Here is a 26,926-nt window from a genome sequence, read left to right on the forward strand (position 1 = left end):
CCGTTATTAATCATAAAAATCATATAAAAAAGGGAGAGCATCAGTTTTGTACAATGAGAATGGCTGCTAATTCCTGGCACCATTCTTTTGGATTTTGTGCAAAATTGATGGCCTCGATTAATCACGGAGTAGCAATCATGGGCGACGTGGAAGTTGTTCTGCTTAGCCACGCCAGCGATCATGGATTTCGAAATGTATAGTCGAAAACAAATGTCAAAAATACGAAGTTCTTCTAGAATCGGTTTAAAAAAAAACTGTAAATGAAGCATTTCGAACTCAATGATTTAAGGTGGAGTGTAGTCAATCACAGCTTAGCTAAGCTAAGCTAAACTACTTTTGAGTCTTTTACGGAAAATCATTTTTAATTCGTTTTTGTCAATCTTGATTGACTAACCATAAGAACTTGGATTTTATTGGATCAAGGCAATTAGCGATTAGTTTGAGAAAAATATGACGAAAGCGTTCAAAAGTAATATTTTAGGGATAAAGTTGAAAACATTGAAAAAAAAACCATCAAACAAAAAGTGAAGAGTCAGTGGTCAGACGATTTGAGATTCCTACCTAAAGGGGTAGCAATATTAACACATAATGACTTTGGTGTATCATTACAAAGGTGCAAATTAAAGATGGGAATTCTTGTTTTATTTTTAGCGAGGAATTTTGAAGCAATCGAAAACGTAGAATAACTACACATCGTGTGAAATATTTACCAGTTTGTAACTGGTGTTTATCAAAATATTGGTAGTTTTTTTTTAAGAATGTCACCTTGAAGATTCAAATTTATCATTAAAATTTGTCATCTGATGATCAGTTACAGCTATCATGAGTATGAGCTTAAGCTTCAACTGAGGCTTATTATAATGATACCTAATTATTTCTACAAGCCATGCGCCTCCATATCAGACAGTTAGCACTTAATGTTATGTAGAAAACAGTAGTCCAATGTGTAATTAAGCGTGTAATTTTTACGAGCGTGTTTAGTATATTCTTACATTTGTTTTAATTAATGATTTTATACAAATATCTCAAAATTCACGCAGATATTTCTCCATGTATGCGTAAGACGGTACATGACATATTGACAAAAATCCGATTTGAACTTATTTTTCGGATTAAAAATATAATACTTAACGTTTAAGAACTGCAATCACATTCTTACAGTTTTTTATCAGTAGGTTTTCACATATATCTATAGTTTGTTTACAGTTGGTTCAAAGTGTACTCACCGTGCAGCCGGGCATGCTCCAGTTCCACCTGCTGGAAGGACACCATACTGGGGTCCTGCCGGATCTTGGGCGGCAGGGTGCGCCATAGCTCCAGGGATGCCTCCGTCACCTCGCTGATGGGGACAACCGAAATAGTACGTGAGCGCTTGGATTTCTTCTTGGCCTTATCAGATCCACTTGGTTCACCGTTACCGTTACTGTGCAGTCCCGTTCCCACCGAAGAACCCCCACTCGAAAGGGTTGCTTCCGAAGGATTTGCCCGCGATAGGGTTATGGTCGGATTGGGAAGACTAGTTCCCGCAACCGGAGGACTGGAATCCCCATCGGCCCCAGCTGAAGCCCCAGTTCGACGCCGCCGGAACGGGTTCATCTTATCCAGCATGTCCATCTTTTCACCACGGGTTAAGATGAAAAGAACCCACGAACACCTGGACACTAATCTACACTACCGGTTTAGTCTTTTCGGCAGATTTTCAGAGGATTTATCCAGCAAAGCACTATCTAGAAAAGAGCACAAAGTTTCTAAGATCCTTTTCCTCGGGAAGCGAAACCATAAATGAGCAACAGCTACCCGAGGCAGGTCCTGTGTCTTGACGAAGTGATTAGTCGGTTTGATGGAAACCATAAAGTCATTTCCTCGCTCGTCTAAAGAATCTTGCGAAGTAAAACACCGAGGGGTGGAGAAAAGTCGACGAAAGTTGATTGATCAATAGTAAAGTTGCTGCTGGTGGCACCAAACACGCACCGCTCGTGGAACTTCATTGAGCCCCCCGTTAGTTGATGATTCAAATCCCATCAGCAGCCACCAGCCTTCCCATGGTAAGCGAATTATGTCACTGACGTGGTGTGGGAAAAGCGTCGTTTTTTTAGGGTAGATGCTCTGATCTCTGAGTGACAGATGTTTTCTTCAAAAAGTAAATATGTTTCTTTTTTTTTATTTCGGTTTGAATATTTTGAACTTGAAATTCTAGTGATATTTATAACCGTCTAAAAATTGAGACTTGGGTTCCTTTACCCGTCATCGAATGATATATGTACTGGAATTCTATTGCGAAATGCGTAAAGAAATGTTCCTGACATAAATATGTGAAAAAATGCTTATTGATTCCAAAGTGTTATTCAGGCACTGTAGAAATTATTTCTGTCGAATTTAAGTGTTATTCATTTTATTGCACTCAGTATTTAAAAAAAGCCCACAGGCCACAGCGATAAGGTAAATGCAAATGAGTTTGAAAAAAAAATTAAACTCACTGGCACAGAACCCAGGAATACTAAAAATCCATTCTTGAGGTGTTAGCATAAAAAATGACAAAATAATTCATAAGTTTCAAAATCTTAAAAACTACCATATGTCAGCATAAGACATATGTATATTCTGAGTAACTCTCTACAATTGTCAACATAGTCAACAGATTTTTGCTGATATGAAATTATTATTAAAACCAACTTCTACGAAGTTTCTTACTACATCAGAACGAAAAAGTTCTAGATGCAACAGTTAATAGCGTGGTTACCGGCACTTCCAAGCCTTCGATACCTTGCCTGCGTCGCGTGACGAAAGGAAACTTGACGTTTTGTTGTTCGCTTTCCGTTGATAAAATCTTAATGGAGCGAGGAAGGAGCCATCGAATGAAATCATAGCGTTCGGAGACGACTTTTTGAGAGTGTAGCTCAGTGGGCAGAAAACTGGAAAACCAATTTTGATGATGTTAGTGCCATTTATATCTGGAATGAAAATTCAGCAATCGAACCAAAAGGCCTAAATAAAATAGATTTGCTTCTTACATGGCGACCGTTGAAAATTGAAAGAAAAAAAAAATAGTTTGTGCCATTTAGTCTTTTTGTCACAATTGAGATTTTGTCACTGTTATAATTTTTGTCATTTTTGTCATTTTTTGTCATTTTTGTCATTTTTGTCATTTTTGTCATTTTTGTCATTTTTGTCATTTTTGTCATTTTTGTCATTTTTGTCATTTTTGTCATTTTTGTCATTTTTGTCATTTTTGTCATTTTTGTCATTTTTGTCATTTTTGTCATTTTTGTCATTTTTGTCATTTTTGTCATTTTTGTCATTTTTGCCATTTTTGTCATTTTTGTCATTTTTGTCATTTTTGTCATTCTTGTCATTTTTGTCATTTTTGTCATTTTTGTCATTTTTGTCATTTTTGTCATTTTTGTCATTTTTGTCATTTTTGTCATTTTTGTCATTTTTGTCATTTTTGTCATTTTTGTCATTTTTTGTCATTTTTGTCATTTTTGTCATTTTTGTCATTTTTGTCATTTTTGTCATTTTTGTCATTTTTGTCATTTTTGTCATTTTTGTCATTTTTGTCATTTTTGTCATTTTTGTCATTTTTGTCATTTTTGTCATTTTTGTCATTTTTGTCATTTTTGTCATTTTTGTCATTTTTGTCATTTTTGTCATTTTTGTCATTTTTGTCATTTTTGTCATTTTTGTCATTTTTGTCATTTTTGTCATTTTTGTCATTTTTGTCATTTTTGTCATTTTTGTCATTTTTGTCATTTTTGTCATTTTTGTCATTTTTGTCATTTTTGTCATTTTTGTCATTTTTGTCATTTTTGTCATTTTTGTCATTTTTGTCATTTTTGTCATTTTTGTCATTTTTGTCATTTTTGTCATTTTTGTCATTTTTGTCATTTTTGTCATTTTTGTCATTTTTGTCATTTTTGTCATTTTTGTCATTTTTGTCATTTTTGTCATTTTTGTCATTTTTGTCATTTTTGTCATTTTTGTCATTTTCGTCATTTTTGTCATTTTTGTCATTTTTGTCATTTTTGTCATTTTTGTCATTTTTGTCATTTTTGTCATTTTTGTCACTTTTGTCATTTTTGTCATTTTTGTCATTTTTGTCATTTTTGTCATTTTTGTCATTTTTGTCATTTTTGTCATTTTTGTCATTTTTGTCATTTTTGTCATTTTTGTCATTTTTGTCATTTTTGTCATTTTTGTCATTTTTGTCATTTTTGTCATTTTTGTCATTTTTGTCATTTTTGTCATTTTTGTCATTTTTGTCATTTTTGTCATTTTTGTCATTTTTGTCATTTTTGTCATTTTTGTCATTTTTGTCATTTTTGTCATTTTTGTCATTTTTGTCATTTTTGTCATTTTTGTCATTTTTGTCATTTTTGTCATTTTTGTCATTTTTGTCATTTTTGTCATTTTTGTCATTTTTGTCATTTTTGTCATTTTCGTCATTTTTGTCATTTTTGTCATTTTTGTCATTTTTGTCATTTTTGTCATTTTTGTCATTTTTGTCATTTTTGTCATTTTTGTCACTTTTGTCATTTTTGTCATTTTTGTCATTTTTGTCATTTTTGTCATTTTTGTCATTTTTGTCATTTTTGTCATTTTTGTCATTTTTGTCATTTTTGTCATTTTTGTCATTTTTGTCATTTTTGTCATTTTTGTTATTTTTGTCATTTTTGGCTCATAACTGTGAGTTCCCAAGCTCAGATATAATGTAACTTTGGATAAATTAACTGATAAGCACAGCTCAAATTATTATAAGAGGTGAAAATTTTAACCTTATATTCTGTCATGCATGTTTAGAGTCAGTCTATCATCGATATCTGCCAACAAAAACAAATATCTGCCCTTATTGACAGCTTCATCAAATCACCACCAAATTTCCCCAATTAAGTTCCGACTCATCGAAGCAATATAATAATTTTATGGCCTAACACACAAACCTATTTCGGAGGATGTAAAAAAAACATGATAGGCTTCAGCAAAAGTTTCGCTGAATGCCGTTCGTAAACAAAAAAAACGAGCAACGGAAGATGGCCATTTTCTGTTCCCGGATTCCGGGTCCAGTCCGAGAGAAGTCCAGAACAAATTCACCGAATCGGCGAATACAGAACCGCGCGCTCTGCCAAAAATTGTGAACACATGTTGCTGAACAATCATTTTCCTATGATGGGGAAGGGAGGGAGAAAAACTTTTCCACTTCACCCGCAGCTTCATTCACCGATTTCCACCAGACAGATGACCACGACGACGACCAAAAGGTGGGAAACTCCCTCCCGCAATCGGCACAATTTATTTCAATTCTTTCTCTTGCTGGTTGAAAATTTACAAATGTCCAACCGGCCAGGCAGTCGTAGTCCCATCCCAAATAACGAGGATCTATTAATAACTCGACTGGTTCGGTCCGTTTCGTTTTGGGTTTTACGTGTCTTCAATTTTTTTGTAATCGTTTGGTTTTTTTTATCTCTCAAGCAAGAGGTTTGCCATTTTTAAGATCGAAGACTGTCGCAAGGAATTATGCTGAATGAATCTGGTTGACCACGCCAGTGACAAGATTTTTTCAGCAGAATAAGGAACATGAGCGTCGAATTTGACGAAACGTACCATGAAATTGAATACAATGTATGCTGATTATTCACATCGATAAGTAAATGGAATATTGAGATTTGTTTTTTTTTCAATTTGACATTTCCACGTTAGATTTAGGAACATTTGGAAACACGATTTTTAGTTCAATTTGACTTATTTCATAGTATTGAGACGTATAAGTAAGCGTAATTTATAGTACGGAATTCTTCTCCATTAAAGACGTTAATACTCAGCATTCTTCTCAGCTGGAACAGTATGTCCATTTACCCAGATCCTCAAAAATTCTAAATTGGTTCCATGTTTCATTTATTGTATACCATTTAGTTGATTTATTACGCTTCGTTCGAGTTCACTTAAAGGTTGAAATCGACATCAAAATTTTCTCATTTATTGGAATTCATTGCGCATAAACTTAATGGAAATAGAATTTTAGATATCGGTACAATTCTCGAGTTTTTTGCCTAATATTATGCTTAACGCAGCGCTTTCAGCTCCCAATAAGCTTTGGGTGGTATATTTTTTAAGAGCTGGAGAAATAAAAAACATTAGAAAAAAACAGCTTTCTGTTCACCATCCTCACCCTTCGAAGCAGTTTGAATAAGTATACATTAGACTGAGTCGATTTGGGGTCATTTTTGAATTTCTCAAACCCTGGGGTCTTAAAAGCTTCGTCTTGGTCCAAAACTCATCCACGATTTTTTGTAGAATGTTTAAGTAACGTTTACATGAGTAAATTTGAACTTTTGGGTTTGTATGGAAAAATTGAATATTTTGTACTGAAAAATCAACATCATTTTTGTTTCTTCTGTGGAACCGAGCCAGCTGACAGTTTTTGTGCCAATTAATAAAATTCCTAAGGGAAATTTTCCGCTGAACAACTTTGTCCAAGACCGTAACTTCGTATCTTATTAGGCAAAACAGTTATTAGCTGTATATCAGAAGTATGTCTTTTCGCATTGATAAACAATAAATTCAATTGACATCCCTGCAGGGCGCCTAACGAGGTATTGCATGACTACTTTTCTTGCAATATTTTGCAAGGCTCCAGCAGTGATGTCAATTAAATTTGTCGTTTATCATCGCAAAAAGACATACCTCTGTTAAACAGCTAATAACTTTTTTGCTTAATAAGATACGAAGTTACGATCTTGTTGTTCAGCGGAAAATTTCCCTTAAGAATTTTAAAAATTTTCACAAAAACAGTCAGCTGGATCGGTTCCACCGAAGAAAGAAAAATGATGTTGATTTTTAGTACAAAATATTCAATTTTCCCATACAAACCTAAAAGTTCAAATTTACTCATGTAAACGTTACTTAAATATTTTACAAAAAATCTTGGATGAGTTTTGGAAGTAAGTAAAGTAGATTAGCAAAGAAAACTTGAACTTATGCTGGCAAAAATTCAAAAAATTTTTGCATTCGGCCTTTAAATAATCATGAATCCTATATAATCCACTTTAAAGGACAGGCTCTTGTTCTGTTCATGTGTCTGTTCATTTTCATAGTTTTTTGTAGTTCTAAAAAATTAAAGGCGCTTGATACATTTTCAGTTGAGTTCATTTGTACATGTTTAAAAAATGTTTTCTATTTATTTCTGTCGAAAACATCTAATTCTTTTTTCTATTATCGATATGAATCAAAACTCACCTCCTTGGCGTATTGGATTATAAAATTGTATGTATCTCTTCCCATTTTCTTTATTTTTTTTCAAACGTCTGCAAAGAGTCATACGATTATTTCTTATGCATAAGTATGTATTGAGTTCATACTTCTCAGACAACATTTGCTGCTTTAAATCACGCGGAATCAAAATAGTTTTAATTTTGAAAATCGTTTATGTATATGGTTTTGATTCGATCGGCAAAATATCAATCTGGGTCACATCTAGGCCTCATTCAGTATACTTTTTACGCATTGTGTTTTATACGACAATTTTCGACCAAAATACAATATTTGAACCGCAATAACTTTTCTGTTTCAAATCCAATCGAGTTACAGTCTTCGGGTGAAATATTTTTCTCAACTTAGGCTTTAAGAAATTTAACCATAAAAAATAATCCTTCCAGTATACCTCAAAATTTTATTCACGTTTGAGACTTAAGCAAACCCTCCCTATTGTCAGATCTTCCTGAAACTTGGCATGTGACCTTCTGGTAAGCTAATAAATAATTTTGACTTGGAGCGAGTGAGATTTATCATGTTTCATTCTTCCTATACTATGATAAATGTACTGCGTTGCGTTAAATTATTAAAAACTCCAAAAATTTCAGTTATGGTAAAGTAGCCATAACTTCTTCAATTTTGAACCGATTTTGATAAATAACCACTCGAAATCTTTGTTTTAAATTGGCATTCAAGCGCAAAATAAATTCAGATTTTTTAAATGCTACCATCGAGTCTAAAACTTTCGTTGAAACAAAATTTTCTCTAAAAAAATGCGTTTTTTATAATTTTTTTTTCTCATAAAGTCACTCATATTAGCAATACTGTTGGTCAAACGCAAAAACAGTGTGCAGATGATCGATAGAAAACTTATTCACCTTCAATATGCAAAAGAGGGATTTCAAATTACTGTTATGCCGTCCAAGATATTTTAATCTAAGTACAAGAACTTTTTTAATTTGTTCGAAATTTCATATTTGGAGCATAACTTAAAAACGGTTCTACGAAGATTTTTTTGAATTTCATTTTCGGATTCAGCGCCCGATTTCACATTGGAAATGACCTTCAGTTTACTGAGTTCAAAAATGCTGTAAACTAGTGTTATTGAAGCATTTCAATTAACTGAGCCAAGAGCTAGACAATAAATAATTCTAATTTTCCACGAGAAATGTTGAAGTTCCCTTACAAAGGGAAACCCCCTTGAAATGTATGTTAATTTTGGGCTAAGTAAAATGTTAATCTTAAGTTGTCCACGTTTATTCAACTTTTAAACAAATTCGGCTAAGACGATGTATGTCTTTTTTCAAAATTTACAAACTTCACTATCAAATATTTGATATTTTAATGCCGTCATGAGAGTTTTTGGGGAAAAAAAATCCTTGTAACTAAAGAACGCTTTCAGATATATGTACTCTCATATGAATTCATAAAAAAAAAGTTAAACCAAGTATACACCAAGGTCTTTTTGGAACGGTTTCATATTATTTTTTCTCAGAAACCGTGTTAATTCGTGAGAACCGTGTAAAGAAACCGTATAACGAAAATGAAGCAATATCAACCCGTGTTAAGAAAAATATTAGTTTACTGTTTTTTCGCAATACCCTAACATTTTAATATAAGAAAAATCATAACGCGCTCACGAATCGCTATATGATGTAGAACAAATTTGACTCTATCTGTTCAATGAAAAAAGTTTTTAAGAGTAAATCATGGAAACGCGTTTGGAATTAGATTTTTATTCCAAATCTAAGTCTGTTTTCATCACAAATGGTTTTTGATGATAATGTAAGATTCTGAAATGTAATAGTGCATTCGCAACTTATATTTATTGGTTTCGAACCTGTCTTAGAGCCATGGTTTTGTTTGAGTGGTTTCAACATAAAAATTTACAAGTTTAATACTTAGCAGTGTCATATTTGCAAATATTTTAAAATGAAGGAAGACACTGTCGTTGATTTACTTCAGAATTAAATTGAAGGCATTTCCATTTAATAATTGGAATGCAAACTGAAAATCAATAAAAATGGAAAAATAGCAAACTGTGTGTGGAAAGTTCAACCAAAAATAGCGTAGAGAGAAGCAGTTCAGAGTTGTAATCGATCGTGAAAAAATCTCCAAAAACTACTGCCGATTTCAAGACTAGAACCCAGAATTCTTGGCATCACCAGTCTCGCAAAGAACACATAAGAAGCTAGTTTTAAATTGCAACATAACACTTCGAACAATTTTCTCCCAAGTTTTCCCCTGACTTTCTAGAATTTCGACACCACTGGTTAACTTAAAAAAAAAAGTATCACTGCCTTAGCACTGGCATTTTTTCCGAATTATTCTCTCTTCACCACCAGGTCACTGATTTCACTGTGATTGGCCCTCGCCTGTCGTAATGCCCAAGAAGTAACTTTCGCAAAGGCCACTGCATCTCGAAATCATCGCAAAATAATATTCCAAACGAATACATTTCCACCTCTAGTCGTTTCCCCCGTGTCAGGGATACCCCATCCATAAATCACTCAACGACGCAGCGTGCGTAATTCACTCGTAGTGTGTAAATTTACCACACTGCAGAAATCCAAAGGATATTGCCAATCAAAACATCAATCAATCAATCCGTGGGCCGATCGTGTTGTTTTTCATCACTCGCCGATTGCCGATTTTCCCCGAACCAGGCCTCCAGGAGAAAGGTCGTAAGAAAATAACACCAGAAAGCGAGGGAAAACACAGATAGGTAATCTAAACACAGGTCCCTCCCTTCGATATGTCAGAGTTTGTCGAATTAACACTCCACCAACGCTCGGAAATTTCGGTTCCCAGATTCCGTGTGAAAGATACCGTGTGTGCTTGCTTGCCGAATACGTACGAATGGATTCGCGCTACTGACCAGACTGAATCCGTAACGTGCTAAACCGAAAAACTGGCTGGCTGAGCTACTACAACGGCACACAGCTAGTGTTACTATTATTGCTGTTGCTCTTGTTGTTGATGATGATGATCGAGAGTTTTCCGACGACCAACCACGAAACACAACCATGAGAAGGAGAGCCGGGCCAATATAAAATTATGGAAATCCACTCTCTTTCTACTAGGTAGATACTAGGTACACTACGTACGTTTAGTTTATATCTCACATATGAAACCCGAGAGGAGGCCACTATGCATAGTAGAATCGCCATCGGTCATCTTCTTCGCCCATCAACGTCGAAATGACGACGGACGGCGGATCAACCAGAGATCATCTCCATACGATACGCTCTGCTCCTCACAACAGCAGTTCGTCATGCTGCTGCTGCTGTGCTGTCTCGTCTCTACCAAATGTGTGAAAACTGCTGCGAGTCCTACCTCAAGTTTATTCAGAACGTTATAGTTACGGACTATCTCAGGCGGGTTGGCAATAACTTCTTCGCTAGAACAGACCTCATGGATGCAAATGGGCAGGAGCCAGGGTTTTTTAAACCGGCGTCAAGATTTCAAAGACATTTGACAAGAAAATAACATAACGAAATGATTAATAAATTTCAACTTGTGGTAATGATGTGCAAATCGGTAACATAGTCTACTCAATTTTAGTCACTTAATTTTCTTACTTAATGCCAATCGCTAAATCGTAGGTACTAACTGGTGAAACCAGTTATTTTTGGACTATGTCAATTAACTGGTAAACAATCTAAACCAAGTACAGAGGGTAGTTGTCTGCTACCGAACACTTATGGTTTTTTTTAGCAATAACTTCAAAAATATATTTTTGAAAATATGGTTTCACACATCTTATTTTGCTCTTTGCTAGGATATATTTCTATTTTTTTGGCATTTCGGCGAGTAATGAAAATCAAAGTAGCGCGTTATCAAACGGTATAAGGAAACATTGAAGACGATTCGGAAGCCTCAAGCTAATCGTCGGAGTGGAACTGTCGACCGGAAGCCGCGTGGTGAGATTTTGAAGACGATTAAGAGGAATTCCAATCTGTCGGACCGTTATTTGGCCAGAAAATCCTGTGCTGCCCATAGCACCGTGAGGAGAATTCGACTCCGGGAAGGAATCAAGTCGTATAGAGCTAGTAAACAGCCAAATCGGACCATAAAACAGAATAGTGTGGCCAAAATCCGTGCTCGGAAGCTATACGACCAAGTGCTGACTAAGTTAGACGGGTGTCTTCTGACGGACGATGAAACCACAGACAAATCTCCAATCTCTGCTGAACCAGTTTGATGAATGGTGTAGACTGAACAAACTTACAGTCAGTGTTTCAAAATGCTCTGTGATAACTTTTCACCGGAATAAGACACCGATCCCTTATGACTATAGTATCGGCAGCCAGTTTTTGAAAAGGGTCTTTGAAGTGGATGATCTTGGCGTGATCCTTGATGCGCAGCTCACTTTCAACAGTCAACGCTCTTCAGTTATCAACAAAGCGAATCGTCAGCTCGGCTTCATCACCAAAGTGTCACGTGAATTCAAAGATCCTTTGTGCTTAAAATCACTGTACTGCGCCCTCGTCAGATCTATAACTGAGCATGCTGCTGTAGTTTGGGCTCCGTATCAACTAAGTTGGATCTTGAGGATTGAACGTGTACAGAAGCGGTTTGTCAGATTCGCCTTGCGACACCTGCCTTGGCGTCATCCCGAAGATCTTCCAGCATATTCAGATCGGTGTCAGCTTTTGGGTCTCGAAACCCTCGAATGTCGCCGAAATACTCAACAGGCTTCTTTCGTTGTTAAGATTATAAATGGAGAAGTTCAATCGCCAAATCTTCTAAGGATGATAAACCTCAGTGCCCCATCGAGAACTCTGCGATTTAATTCGTTGCTGTCACATCAAATCCACCGAACATCGTATGGCTACAATGAACCACTCAGTGCAATGATGCGTATGTTTCAGGATGCTGAGCACCTGCATCAGTTCGAAGAATCATCCAGCCGATTTATTCGTCGAATTCGTCAGTCCAAATTGTTTTACTAATTTGATTGTAACTAAACCTTTTCATTTAAACATTTATGTTCGATGAATTCAATTATAATAAATAAATAAATAAATAATAAAAATGAAACCTATGTCAAAGCTGACTTCGGGGAAATCGCCCCAGGTCAAAAATTTTATTTGGCAACGGCTTGGGCTAATGTTCCAGCCAAATTTGAAATTGTTTTTGCCGACAAATTTGCACGAAAATTTATGATTTGGCATGGCATTTGCAGCTAAGGTAAAAAAAAACCAAAGTTTTCGTTACAAATAATTGTCTCCAAAACTGAATTTTACCGTGCATTCAATCTCACGACCCTCCCGTGATGTTTTGGTCAAATTTGGCCAGCTGTCATTACAGCAAAAACGTTCAAGAATGGTATGCAGAGAAAGGGGTCCAGTTTGTTCCGAAAAACCTTAACCCTCCCAGTTCCGTCCTATCGAGAAATACAGGGCAATCATGAAGAGGAGACTCAAGGCAAAGGTTGTCAAAGATATCAATGATGAAGACCTGGTGGAATAAGATAGCTTAAATGAGGGACGAAAAAGGTGTGCGCCGCCTAATGAGCCGTGTTTCAGGACAAATTCGAGAATTCTTTCGAAACCATGAAAAATAATTTTATCCGTATTTTTCTTAAAAGCATGAAGAAAATGCTACATAAGTATGAAAAAAGATCTGGAATCCAATACAGTGTCGGACAATAGAATAGGACCACAGCTCAATCCAAAACATAAAGTGACAAAACTTTGAGAAAAAAATTTCCATTTAAGTGCATCAAACCATTTACAAATTGTAAATTCCATTCTTCGAAGAAATTAAAATCATCCGTAGTTAAAACAATTGTCCTTTATTTAGAAATGCGTTTTAAGCATACTTACTGACTAAAATAACGCGACATAAAACAGGACCGCTTTAGAATTCATGGTTTAAAAAAATTAAAACAAAGAGGAAATTCATACCGTGATCGATTTGCAGGGTTAGTACTTGGTGGTATAACCCTTATAACACTTCTCGCACCCGGCTCGGCATCGACTCCACCAGCTTTTGGCACGTTCTCCCCGGGATAGCGTACCACACCGCCTGGATTCTCTCTCACAGCTGCTGCTTGTTTTTTGATTTTTCGGTGTACACCTTAAGTTTAACTATTTCCCATAGGTTCTCTATGGGATTGAGATCAGGGGACTGTGCTGGCCACTCCATAATGTCTACCTTATTATCCTGGAACCACTTTTTAACCGTTTTAGTGGTATGTTTGGGGTCGTTGTCCTGCTGGAACTGCCACTTTAGGGGCATCTCCCACTCGGCGTGTGGCAGCATTACTTCCCGAAGTATCTGGGCGTAGAGGTGCTGGTCCATAATCCGGTCGATCCAGTACAAGGGACCCACCCCGTACCAAGAAAAGCATCCCCACACCATGATGCTACCTCCTCCATGTTTGAATGTTTTATTGGTATACTGGGGGATATACGCACAACTGAGCGGGCGATGGACCCAACTCTTTCCGTCCGAGCCGATGAGGTTCACTTTGGTCTCATCCGACCACAGCACATTTCTCCATAATTTCTCCTTTTCCGGGCCGACCCAATCGAAGTGGTCCTTCGCATACTTCAGCCGCGCCTTCAAGTGCTTCTGCGTCAGCATCGGCACCTTCCGGGGACTTTTTCCTCCTAGTCCCTTCTCCGCCAACCGTCGCTGAACTGTCCGGGAACTCACAGATAAGTTCAGCTCGTCTCTGATCTGCTTGGACGCTTTGAAAGGATCCTTTTGCGAGGCCCGTTTGATTGCCGAATCGTCCTTCGGCGTCGTTTTGCGGAGGCGGCCGGCCAGTTCCCGTTTGTCGGTGCTGTGAAGCGCGTTGAAAACGAAAGTTTTCGACCTTTCTAAGTAGTCAGCAATCTCGCGTTGGCTTTTGCCAGCCTTGTACAGATTCCGGATGATCGCTCGCTGGACCTCCGTGCAATGCTGTGCCCGACCCATCGCTTTTTCGCTGAAAACAGAGTAGGAGGAAGGAAATCTTTATTTTTTTGTTTGTTTTCATGATTTTCATGATTAATTTTATAGGAAATACTTACCAGGACACGAAAATAGACAAACAACACCGAAAACAACACCTTTTCTTCAAATCTAGAGCGCTGAAAATGCCGGAACAGCCGAACCGATGAGCTGGACTTATTTTATGACGCGGCTTTCTTCACCCTTTGACAGCTTTCTGGTCGAGTAGTAGAACAAACTGGTTGCTGTGATTGCAACAAACGTGCAGTATACAAAGTTGGCATACTACAATAAGTGCTTGCCGCTAGGTGTCGCATATTATTATATTTGAATTGGCAGTTTAAAGGTGATTTGAATATTCTGCATTAGAGCGGTCCTATTCTATTGTCCGACACTGTACATAATAAATAAATTAAATACAGGCAATTGTAATTCAATTCATAATGAAGCAAGCTCACTTTTATTTTGATTTTTTTTACGGCTTTGAAACAAGAAACAGTTGACACTGTTTTGAACTATCAATGAGACCGTATCATTATTTTTTTCAGCAAACAACTGCAAAGATGCGCTATCTTAAGAACATTTGGTCAGAAAAAAATAAAGCTAATTTAAGATCACAATTTTAAAGCTTATACCTGTGCTTTGAAAAATAATTATTGAGGTAGTTAATGTTTTCAAAGAGCATAATAAACTTCTGTGATGAAACTTTTTAATCCTTAAGCACAGTATCTTAAGAATGTTTAGTGAGACACTTGAAAAATTTGATGAGAAGCAAAAGTCTTAGGCTTGGACAGCTTTTCTAATTCACTCTTATTTCTCAGATTGCCTTCCACTAATCGAGCTATCTGTTTCACTATAGAAGAAGCAGTACTGAAGTCCAACGAAATCACATATTTAAATTATTCGGTATTTTAGGACTAAAAAAGATTCAAGCTAGGTTGTTGAGCTTGCCAGATTTCCTAATTTTACTTGGAAATCCCCGGATTTTGAGAATTTGGGAATTGACCGGTCTGATTCGGTTGACTGGATTTATTAATCTTAAAAAAAGCCTAGGCATTTTCAATTATTTTCAACTTTGATACTTTTGTCAATGATTTTTGGAAGCCCAAAATATGATTAAAAATTTGCCGACGTGTTTCTGCAAAAAAAGTAAAAAAAGGGTTTTCAACTTGATTTACATTGAATTTAGAATTGATTTGAAGATAAACTCAATAGGGTCACTAACCCTAACTTCGGTACGTTTCTGTAGTCTTTTCTAAATAAAAAAGATCTTCAATATGGTCACCCGTGAGAATGATGTAACTTTTGATGCCGTAAACTGAGGGAACTGTTACGATTGTGATTTTTTTTCTCGTTTGAACATCTTTGTGTTATTCGTGATTTTGTTTCAAGAATGCAGTTGGCGAACAGTCATTGATGAAGTTATTCGCTTCAGCTGGATTTGATACTTACTCTTGGGCTCAAACTCACGAATAACGGTTAAGACTTGCCAACTGAGCTCTATAACATGCCCAACATTTATTTTGGTAGAAGTCTAACCAAAGCTAAATTTATTGAATTTATTGAGGATTTCCTCTTTTTTTTTCTTTAAATCAAAAAGAACGAAAATTAAATATTTTCAACTGTAATAAATTTTCACCAAACAGAATTCCAAGTTCACCCACAAAATTTAATTAGTAAGGGCAAAATGTTTCGAAAACCCTACCATTCCAACTATCATGCTGCTGTTGTTTGTCGTTTTGGCTACAACAGAAGATGGGTCTATTCTTTTATCGTCGCTCTAGTTCTTTCTCCACCCACTCGCGAATCAAACGCGAATGAGAGAAGATTAGTCCAACTGTTAGTGCATACCATGGATTAGCGGAGCCTGTTAACATGACAAGTCACGAATAACGCACATTCCACCATTCATCGGTGCGCGTATCCATTTCATTCCATTCCAGCTGATGAGAGGAAGAAGACAAATTTTAATCAATGTAGAATGATGGTACACGAATTTGAATTTTGCCTATTAGAATATCATATGTCATTGGAAAAAAACAACTCATGAGATTTTGTTGGGAGAATGTTTGTAAGAGCTTGGCGCTTCGAACAAGAGAGACAGAGTTAAAATGTTTCGCCAAAAAGGGAACTATTTTCACGTTGCTCAATTGATTTGAAATGCATAGAATTTACCCATCATTTTGCATTGTTCTGTCATCTGTCAATAGAAAACAATAGAATTCACACGACCAATCCCGATAGCGACCTTGTGTCATCTCTATTTTATCGCCGCGTCCGATGGATGGTGTCAAATGACTTTGTTATGGCCAGTTTAATTGCATTATTTCTCCCGTATGTATACAGAAACAGAACTGCTGCCTGCCACCCATCGATGGCTCATTACTTCTATCAACACACATCATAACCTATTGTATTATCGCTGATGGTGCATCAGTGCTGCCACCCATCATCGAATCAGCAAACGACCGACTGACTGATGGAAGTCTTCTCTGTTTCCGTTATGTTGAAACGAAAAAAAACGCGTCCGGGTGCTAAATACCACCCATAGCTCTATAGCGATATTCGAGCATCGGATAACGATAGCAATAAAGATAAGTAATATGTTTAACACCCACAGCACAGGAGTTTGTTTTTCATTCATCTAGCGGGGTAAAACAATTTGCTCCCTAAGATGACATTTTGAAAAATAATTAGGTAAGTGGGAATCCAGTATTTCTTTTTTTTTTTGCAAAACCTCGATTTTATAAATCAATTTTAATAAAATGATAAGACTAGATCAGTCTATGACCAGATATATTCACCGCAAAGAAGTATGAACATTTTAATCCAGTTTAAAGTCATTTTTGTGTCATTTTTTAAACATTTTTGTGCAATTTATATGTCATTTTTATACAATTTTTGTGTCATTTTAAATTATTTTTGTGTCATATTTAATTCATTGTTTGTTTTTTGTCAATTTTGCCAAATTGTAACTTTGTCATTGTATAATTTTTGTCATTTTTGTAATTTTTGTAATTTTTGTCATTTTTGTCATTTTTGTCATTTTTGTCATTTTTGTCATTTTTGTCATTTTTGTCATTTTTGTCATTTTTGTCATTTTTGTCATTTTTGTCATTTTTGTCATTTTTGTCATTTTTGTCATTTTTGTCATTTTTGTCATTTTTGTCATTTTTGTCATTTTTGTCATTTTTGTCATTTTTGTCATTTTTGTCATTTTTGTCATTTTTGTCATTCTTGTCATTTTTGTCATTTTTGTGATTTTTGTCATTTTTGTAACTTCTGTCATTTTTAACATTTGTGTCATTTTTGTCATTTTTGTCATATTTGTCATTTTTGTCATTTTTGTCATTTTTGTCATTTTTGTCATTTTTGTCATTTTTGTCATTTTTGTCATTTTTGTCATTTTTGTCATTTTTGTCATTTTTGTCAGCTTTGTCAATTTCGTCATTTTTGTCATTTTTGTCATTTTTGTCATTTTTGTCATTTTTGTCATTTTTGTCATTTTTGTCATTTTTGTCATTTTTGTCATTTTTGTCATGTTTGTCATTTTTATCATTTTTGTCATTTTAGTCATTTTTGTCATTTTTGTCTTTTTGTCATTTTTGTCAGTTTTGTCATTTTTGTCATTTTTGTCATTTTTGTCATTTTTTGTCAGTTTTGTCATTTTTGTCATTTTTGTCATTTTTGCCATTTTTGTCATTTTTGTTGTTATTGTGATCATAGTCATTTTTGTCATTTTTATCATTCTGTTATTTTTGTCATTTTTGCCATGTTTGTCAAATTTGTCATTTTTGTCATTTTTGTCATTCTTGTCTTTTTTGTAATTTTTGTCATTTTTGTAATTTTTGTAATTTTTGTCATTTTTGTAATTTTTGTAATTTTTGTCATTTTTGTCATTTTTGTCATTTTTGTCATTTTTGTCATTTTTGTCATTTTTGTCATTTTTGTCATTTTTGTCATTTTTGTCATTTTTGTCATTTTTGTCATTTTTGTCATTTTTGTCATTTTTGTCATTTTTGTCATTTTTGTCATTTTTGTCATTTTTGTCATTTTTGTCATTTTTGTCATTTTTGTCATTTTTGTCATTTTTGTCATTTTTGTCATTTTTGTCATTTTTGTCATTTTTGTCATTTTTGTCATTTTTGTCATTTTTGTCATTTTTGTCATTTTTGTCATTTTTGTCATTTTTGTCATTATTGTCATTTTTGTCATTTTTGTCATTTTTGTCATTTTTGTCATTTTTGTCATTTTTGTCATTTTTGTCATTTTTGTCATTTTTGTCATTTTTGTCATTTTTGTCATTTTTGTCATTTTTGTCATTTTTGTCATTTTTGTCATTTTTGTCATTTTTGTCATTTTTGTCATTTTTGTCATTTTTGTCATTTTTGTCATTTTTGTCATTTTTGTCATTTTTGTCATTTTTGTCATTTTTGTCATTTTTGTCATTTTTGTCATTTTTGTCATTTTTGTCATTTTTGTCATTTTTGTCATTTTTGTCATTCTTGTCATTTTTGTCATTTTTGTCATTTTTGTGATTTTTGTCATTTTTGTAACTTGTCATTTTTAACATTTGTGTCATTTTTGTCATTTTTGTCATATTTGTCATTTTTGTCATTTTTGTCATTTTTGTCATTTTTGTCAGCTTTGTCAATTTCGTCATTTTTGTCATTTTTGTCATTTTTGTCATTTTTGTCATTTTTGTCATTTTTGTCATTTTTGTCATTTTTGTCATTTTTGTCATTTTTGTCATTTTTGTCATTTTTGTCATTTTTGTCATTTTTGTCATTTTTGTCATTTTTGTCATTTTTGTCATTTTTGTCATTTTTGTCATTTTTGTCATTTTTGTCATTTTTGTCATTTTTGTCATGTTTGTCATTTTTATCATTTTTGTCATTTTAGTCATTTTTGTCATTTTTGTCTTTTTGTCATTTTTGTCATTTTTGTCATTTTTGTCATTTTTGTCATTGATGTCATTTTTGTCATTTTTTGTCAGTTTTGTCATTTTTGTCATTTTTGTCATTTTTGTCATTTTTGCCATTTTTGTCATTTTTGTTGTTATTGTGACTATAGTCATTTTTGTCATTTTTGTCATTCTGTTATTTTTGTCATTTTTGCCATGTTTGTCATGTTTGTCAAATTTGTCATTTTTGTCATTTTTGTCATTCGTGTCTTTTTTGTAATTTTTGTAATTTTTGTAATTTTTGTAATTTTTGTAATTTTTGTAATTTTTGTAATTTTTGTAATTTTTGTCATTTTTGTCATTTTTGTCATTTTTGTCATTTTTTCATTTTTGTCATTTTTGTCATTTTTGTCATTTTTGTCATTTTTGTCAATTTTGTCATTTTTGTCATTTTTGTCATTTTTGTCATTTTTGTCATTTTTGTCATTTTTGTCATTTTTGTCATTTTTGTCATTTTTGTCATTTTTGTCATTTTTGTGATTTTTTTCATTTTTGTCATTTTTGTCATTTTTGTCATTTTTGTCATTTTTGTCATTTTTGTCATTTTTGTCATTTTTGTCATTTTTGTCATTTTTGTCATTTTTGTCATTATTGTCATTTTTGTCATTTTTGTCATTTTTGTCATTTTTGTCATTTTTGTCATTTTAGTCATTTTAGTCATTTTAGTCATTTTAGTCATTTTAGTCATTTTAGTCATTTTTGTCATTTTTGTCATTTTTGTCATTTTTGTCATTTTTGTCATTTTTGTCATTTTTGTCATTTTTGTCATTTTTGTCATTTTTGTCATTTTTGTCATTTTTGTCATTTTTGTCATTTTGGTCATTTTTGTCATTTTTGTCATTTTTGTCATTTTTGTCATTTTTGTCATTTTTGTCATTTTTGTCATTTTTGTCATTTTTGTCATTTTTGTCATTTTTGTCATTTTTGTCATTTATGTCATTTTTGTTATTTTTGTCATTTTTGTCATTTTTGTCATTTTTGTCATTTTTGTCATTTTTGTCATTTTTGTCATTTTTGTCATTTTTGTCATTTTTGTCATTTTTGTCATTTTTGTCATTTTGGTCATTTTTGTTGTTATTGTTATTACTGTCATTTTTGTCATTTTGGTCATTCTGTTTGTTTTTTTGTCATTTTCGTCATTCTTGTCATTTTTGTCATTTTTGTCATTTTTGTCATTTTTGTCATTTTTGTCATTTTTGTCATTTTTGTCATTTTTGTCATTTTTGTCATTTTTGTCATTTTTGTCATTTTTGTCATTTTTGTCATTTTTGTCATTTTTGTCATTTTTGTCATTTTTGTCATTTTTGTCATTTTTGTCATTTTTGTCATTTTTGTCATTTTTGTCATTTTTGTCATTTTTGTCATTTTTGTCGTTTTTGTCATTTTTGTCATTTTTGTCATTTTTGTCATTTTTGTCATTTTTGTCATTTTTGTCATTTTTGTCATTTTTGTCATTTTTGTCATTTTTGTCATTTTTGTCATTTTTGTCATTTTTGTCATTTTTGTCATTTTTGTCATTTTTGTCATTTTTGTCATTTTTGTCATTTTTGTCATTTTTGTCATTTTTGTCATTTTTGTCCTTTTTTCTCATTTTTGTCATTTTTGTCATTTTTGTCATTTTTGTCATTTTTGTCATTTTTGTTATTTTTTCATTTTTGTCATTTTTGTCATTTTTTGTCATTTTTGTCATTTTCGTCATTTTTGTCATTTTTGTCATTTTTGTCATTTTTGTCATTTTTGTCATTTTTGTCATTTTTGTCATTTTTGTCATTTTTGTCATTTTTGTCATTTTTGTCATTTTTGTCATTTTTGTCATTTTTGTCATTTTTGTCATTTTTGTCATTTTTGTTATTTTTGTCATTTTTGTCATTTTTGTCATTTTTGTCATTTTTGTCATTTTTGTCATTTTTGTCATTTTTGTCATTTTTGTCATTTTTGTCATTTTTGTCATTTTTGTCATTTTTGTCATTTTTGTCATTTTTGTCATTTTTGTCATTTTTGTCATTTTTGTCATTTTTGTCATTTTTGTCATTTTTGTCATTTTTGTCATTTTTGTCATTTTTGTCATTTTTGTCATTTTTGTCATTTTTGTCATTTTTGTCATTTTTGTCATTTTTGTCATTTTTGTCAATTTTGTCATTTTTGTCATTTTTGTCATTTTTGTCATTTTTGTCATTTTTGTCATTTTTGTCATTTTTGTCATTTTTGTCATTTTTGTCATTTTTGTCATTTTTGTCATTTTTGTCATTTTTGTCATTTTTGTCATTTTTGTCATTTTTGTCATTTTTGTCATTTTTGTCATTTTAGTCATTTTTGTCATTTTTGTCATTTTTGTCATTTTTGTCATTTTTGTCATTTTTGTCATTTTTGTCATTTTTGTCATTTTTGTCATTTTTGTCATTTTTGTCATTTTTGTCATTTTTGTCATTTTTGTCATTTTTGTCATTTTTGTCATTTTTGTCATTTTTGTCATTTTTGTCATTTTTGTCATTTTTGTCATTTTTGTCATTTTTGTCACTTTTGTCATTTTTGTCATTTTTGTCATTTTGGTCATTTTTGTCATTTTTGTCATTTTTGTCATTTTTGTCATTTTTGTCATTTTTGTAATTTTTGTAATTTTTGTCATTTTTGTCATTTTTGTCATTTTTGTCATTTTTGTCATTTTTGTCATTTTTGTCATTTTTGTCATTTTTGTCATTTTTATCATTTTTGTCATTTTTGTCATTTTAGTCATTTTAGTCATTTTTGTCATTTTTGTCATTTTTGTCTTTTTTTTCATTTACGTCATTTTCGTCATTTTCGTCATTTTTTGTCATTTTTGTCATTTTTGTCATTTTTGTCCTTTTTGTCTTTTTTGTCATTTTTGTCATTTTTATCATTTTTGTCATTTTTGTCATTTTTGTCATTTTTGTCATTTTTGTCATTTTTGTCATTTTTGTCATTTTTGTCATTTTTGTCATTTTTGTCATTTTTGTCATTTTTGTCATTTTTGTCATTTTTGTCATTTTTGTCATTTTAGTCATTTTTGTCATTTTTGTCATTTTTGTCATTTTTGTCATTTTTGTCATTTTTGTCATTTTTGCCATTTTTGTCATTTTTGTCATTTTTGTCATTTTTGTCATTTTAGTCATTTTTGTCATTTTTGTCATTTTTGTCATTTTTGTCATTTTTGTCATTTTTGTCATTTTTGTCATTTTTGTCATTTTTGTCATTTTTGTCATTTTTGTCATTTTTGTCATTTTTGTCATTTTTGTCATTTTTGTCATTTTTGTCATTTTTGTCATTTTTGTCATTTTTGTCATTTTTGTCATTTTTGTCATTTTTGTCATTTTTGTCATTTTTGTGTTTATCATTCATTTTTGTCATTTTTTTTTATTTTTTCTACATTTTTTTTTATTTTTTCTACATTTTTTTTTATTTTTTCTACATATTTTATTGGTCTTTCAAATATTTTTAGTTTTTTACTCTCTTTGTCGTTTTGGTCTTTTCAATTTCTTAGTTTTTTATATTCTGCTCTGTCTGTTCCGCCTTTTTGCACTTTTTGGAATCTTTTTAATCATTTTGCTCAATTTAGCTTTTTTGTGTTTTGCATTCATTTTTCACTGAAAACCTTTTTCCATAGGAATAAAATTGATTCCCAAATCCATTCATTTTTTCCGGGAATTTATCATAACGGTCATTCTTCTCAAAAACCATTCCCACATCCATCTTTTTTGCAACCAGAAACGGGTAACGGTGAACCAAGCCTTGCTGCAAGTGACTTAATTTGTTTGCTTAAAAAATCATATTTCTCTTAGGAAACTTACCATGGCTGGGGAAAATCCTGAGCGTGTTTGGCCTTGTGCCGGCGAAAACTTTTGCCGGCACTTTTCAGTCGCATTTTGATCGGTCTGGCCACCACGACCGCTGCAGCCGCTGCTGGGGCCGCAATTTTGACGGAAAGTTAGTGTTCTTCTGACTTAAAAAAAAGGGTCCTACCAAAAATGGTACTACAAAACGGTGGTCCCTTTGAGAATAGGCAGTATTTTTGTTCAAATTTAGCTCGATGGATGATTGTTATGTTTTGATATTTGAGACTTCGTTGCTTCAGTTCGAGGAATCTGGGAAGAGAAAAGTTGAGAAAAAATAACTTTATTAGTTGAAGAAAAATTATCACAAAAATAGACAGCAGCACGCAGTAATTTAGAAATGAACCTACCGAACAATTTACTTCGGTAAACTTTTTCCAGCTACGAACCCAGAACCCTCTGCTACGGATCAACGAAAATAAAACCCAAAACAAGGGAAAACACTTTTAGCCCTTTCAAGTTTCGTCCCTCTTGGCACAGGAACGTGCTCCACGAAAGGTCTACAATATTATGGCTTATTCCCGGTATTTTCGTGTCCTCGTCGTTATCATCATCGTCATCATCATCAAGTTCCTCTGAGAGTTCTTCAATTTTTTTTACGTCGGAACTTTGGGTTTTGGTTCATAAAATCCCAAAAGCAGCTAAAAATGGTTCATACATCTTTAATAAACTTTAAAGTAAAAATTCTATTGAAAATCTTAAAAACCGATCAATACCGTGAATCCTTACAAACCATCGAACGATAAAAAAAAACCTTCAATACCTGGATGCTTCCATTCGGAACAATTTGCAAGTGTAAACCGGGGCTACCCTTGCTCCGGTTTTGCCCGTCAGGTTCATCGGATTATCCCCGGACTTTCCAAGGGTCAATTGAGCCACAGCAGTACAAACACGCGATATCCGATCGATGTCATCTTTTCTATACTCTCTACATGGTGGGGGTGGATAACACAAGTATCTACTATGCTGCTCACTCCCCCACAAGCAAAATGTCTTCAAAAAGAAACTATATCTAAGCATATTTTCCACATCGCTTACATCGCTTGTGTTTTCTTACAGCGAAGAGCCGTGAAGTCACAGGGATTAAAGCTTCCATAATCCATCATCAATGTTTTGCTCCTCCTTTCGAACCAACCAACAGTAGTTAGGAAATCATTAGACCAACACAGGACGTCCTCGCTGTTAGCTGTCGTTCAGCACTTGTTGCAGTTTAACCGTAAAAGTGTCCCATGAGCTCGGCGTTATCTTGATAGGATAACTGTTAAAATTGCCGTCGCAGCTCCAGTTGAAAACAAAACAGCTTAAAAATTTACAGAAAAAAATAAACCAACGGAAAACGAAATGTGCCAAAACCAAATTCCAAAATCGACTGCCAAAAGACATGTGGAAAAAAAAATCCAAAATTCCAATCTCATATCTATAACTAAGACTAAACTACCAACGTGTTAACGTTTCTTAAAATGGTAAAATGCTCAATACAAACATTTTAAGCATTGCGTCTCTCGGAAGGTATCGAATTACCAAAATAATTGCGTGTTCCATCGAAGAAAAAATATACAATCCGTGTTCATTTCGTCTTATTTTGGGATGTGTATAAGAATTTTTGCTTCTTGAATCAAAACAAATTTGATTGAATTCTTGATTCAAAAGGGTTTACTGCTTCACATTTCACAATATCCCAATATGAATCTTCTCCTCCGATGAAAACTGAAATCAAATCACTACATTGACCACCGTTTTCCTTCAAATGCAAGTGGAAATTTTTCATAGAGGTAAATAAACCAAGATAGAAGATTCAAGAAGCAAAATGCCAAATGAAAAGGTGCAAACTTCATGAACCAACATTTGTTTCAATTTTATTTAAAATATATGTAAATATCATGGAACGAACTCACTGAATGTAGGACAGTGCATTTCTGTAGTTTTGTTTTTTCTAGTCAGCTCCTGATAATTTCTCGCACTGTTGTGCTTGAGGTTCGTTATATTCACTCTCCCAAGGAAGGCATTAGGCGGCATCCATAAATTACGTAACGCAAAAAATGCACTTTTTTGACCCCCTCCTCCCCGTATGTCACAAATCGTCACGCTTGGACGTACATCCCTATGAAAATTACGTAACGCTGATAATTACCCCCTCCCCCTCCATCTTTTCATGTTTTTAAATAATGGTTTTCGATGGTTAGAAAAGATTTTAATATAAAATTTATAACGTTCTTCAAAACGGAATTAATATCTATCCAAATCGCTTCTTAGTACTCATTGATGATAACTCTCTGATAAAATAAAATGATTGTCTATTTAAAGTTGTTCTGTGCTTGATAACTGATGATCTACCTTGTTTAATTTTTTTTGCTTCTTGAACAAAATAAATTAAACAAGGTAGATCATCAGTTATCAAGCACAGAACAACTTTAAATAGACAATCATTTTATTTTATCAGAGAGTTATCATCAACAATTATGTAAAATATACTCCATTACAATTTAAGGAGTCTATCTCAGAATCATAAAAAGGGAAGGTTACAAACCAGTTTAATCATGTTGAAACTTACAAATTTTAAGCTGCATTCTGGTGGGCTTATCATTCTGCAAAAATTGCATGACATCATAATAGCTGCGATTAAACCGAAATTTTGAAGGAAAAAATCGTTACGTAACGATGAGCATACCTCCCCCCCTCCCCTATGTCACAATTCGTAACGCTCGAGCTTACTCCCTCCCCCCCCTAGGAGCGTTACGTAATTAATGGATGCTCCCTTATCACTATTGACTATCACTTGTGCGGAATATCGGCCGGCAATTCAATTCGCAAAGTTTCACGGTTTTAAACGATTTATACTTCAAAAATATCCAAAAATATAATTTTCACCGACGAAGAGAAAAAAACACGTGCGCTGCCATTCCGTCATGGCCTGCTACGATGTAGAGGGAGCTTGTAGACTAAATAAATCTAGGCAGAAAATCGGTCTGGTGGACAAAACTTTGGACCAAAAAGTCATGCTTTAGTTCAGTATGTAGCCAAAGCCGAGTCAAACCAAGAGCTTGTAAATTATTTAATCAACTGCTGTGTGTAAAAGCGATGTGCGTTATCATCGATCTATTACAAGTTTGATTACAAAACACTTCCGGGAATGTTCGAGTTGGTCAAAGTATTGACCAGACACAGACATCAATATTCACCTAAAAAAATCGGTAAAAAGGCAATGGTAAGCCATGTGGCACGCTTTGTCGTGCCTACCGAATCAATGAATACAGCTATTTACGTCCGATAGTGCCGATGGTGACGGTTCACCAACAAAGTCCAATCCACCAAATTGTCCTCAAAAGCGAAACCGATTGAAACTTTTTGGGCCCTTACCAAATCGTATTCTAGAAAACATGGGAAGCCTGGAGAATCTAAAGAAAACTTCGTAAAAGATTGGAAAAAGCTCCCAAAATCATCGCAAATCAGTCTGTGCTGAAGCCGATCATTGGCATACGAGTGACTGGAATTTTTTTTCACTGTTAAAGAAGACTATGAAGAACATAAAAGTGAAAAAAAAAACTTGCTCCTAAATTGTGTTCAGACTGTTCATCGTGCTTAGACATAATGAAACACCTTATACAACATCTGAAAGCAGCTTACTTTATACAGAAACCCATTTTTCAATCATTTCTTCCTGGAAATGGACCTCTTTGAGATGTTCACCTCAAAATCACCTACTTCAAAATAGCACAGTATTTTTAACGGATCTAAGTTTCGGTGCGTTGGAAGAATTTATGTTCTTGAATAAAACAAAGTGAGTTTATTTAGCTTTAGGGTAAAATACCTAGATTTCGACAGTTTTTGATAGTTTTGTCTGAAAAACTATGTAAATAAATTAATTTAATAAAGTTTTTCAGTTCAAATAAGATTGGTTATATGAATCAGACTTTTTTTCTACCTT

The 26,926-nt window shown here is 33.5% G+C and overlaps 1 protein-coding gene across 3 annotated transcripts in view; it reads right to left on the reverse strand.

Annotated features, from left to right (window-relative positions):
• The window catches only part of LOC129745444 (P protein-like), a 70,381-nt gene that overhangs the window by 36,232 nt on the left and 7,223 nt on the right, over positions 1-26,926 (reverse strand). Inside the window, exons 3-4 of one of the 3 annotated variants that reach the window (XM_055738528.1) lie at positions 22,960-23,253; positions 1,227-1,339 (exon numbers count right to left, since the gene is read on the reverse strand). In XM_055738528.1, the coding sequence (XP_055594503.1) occupies positions 1,227-1,339; positions 22,960-23,033 (187 nt within the window). In that variant the 5' untranslated portion in view covers positions 23,034-23,253. Of the gene's footprint in view, positions 1-1,226; positions 1,784-10,074; positions 10,120-22,959; positions 23,254-26,926 lie in introns of those variants that run through there. The other 2 variants (XM_055738527.1, XM_055738526.1) reach the window with 2 other exon arrangements.

Source organism: Uranotaenia lowii, chromosome 2, assembly GCF_029784155.1.
Source record: "Uranotaenia lowii strain MFRU-FL chromosome 2, ASM2978415v1, whole genome shotgun sequence".
Lineage (NCBI taxonomy): Eukaryota > Metazoa > Arthropoda > Insecta > Diptera > Culicidae > Uranotaenia > Uranotaenia lowii.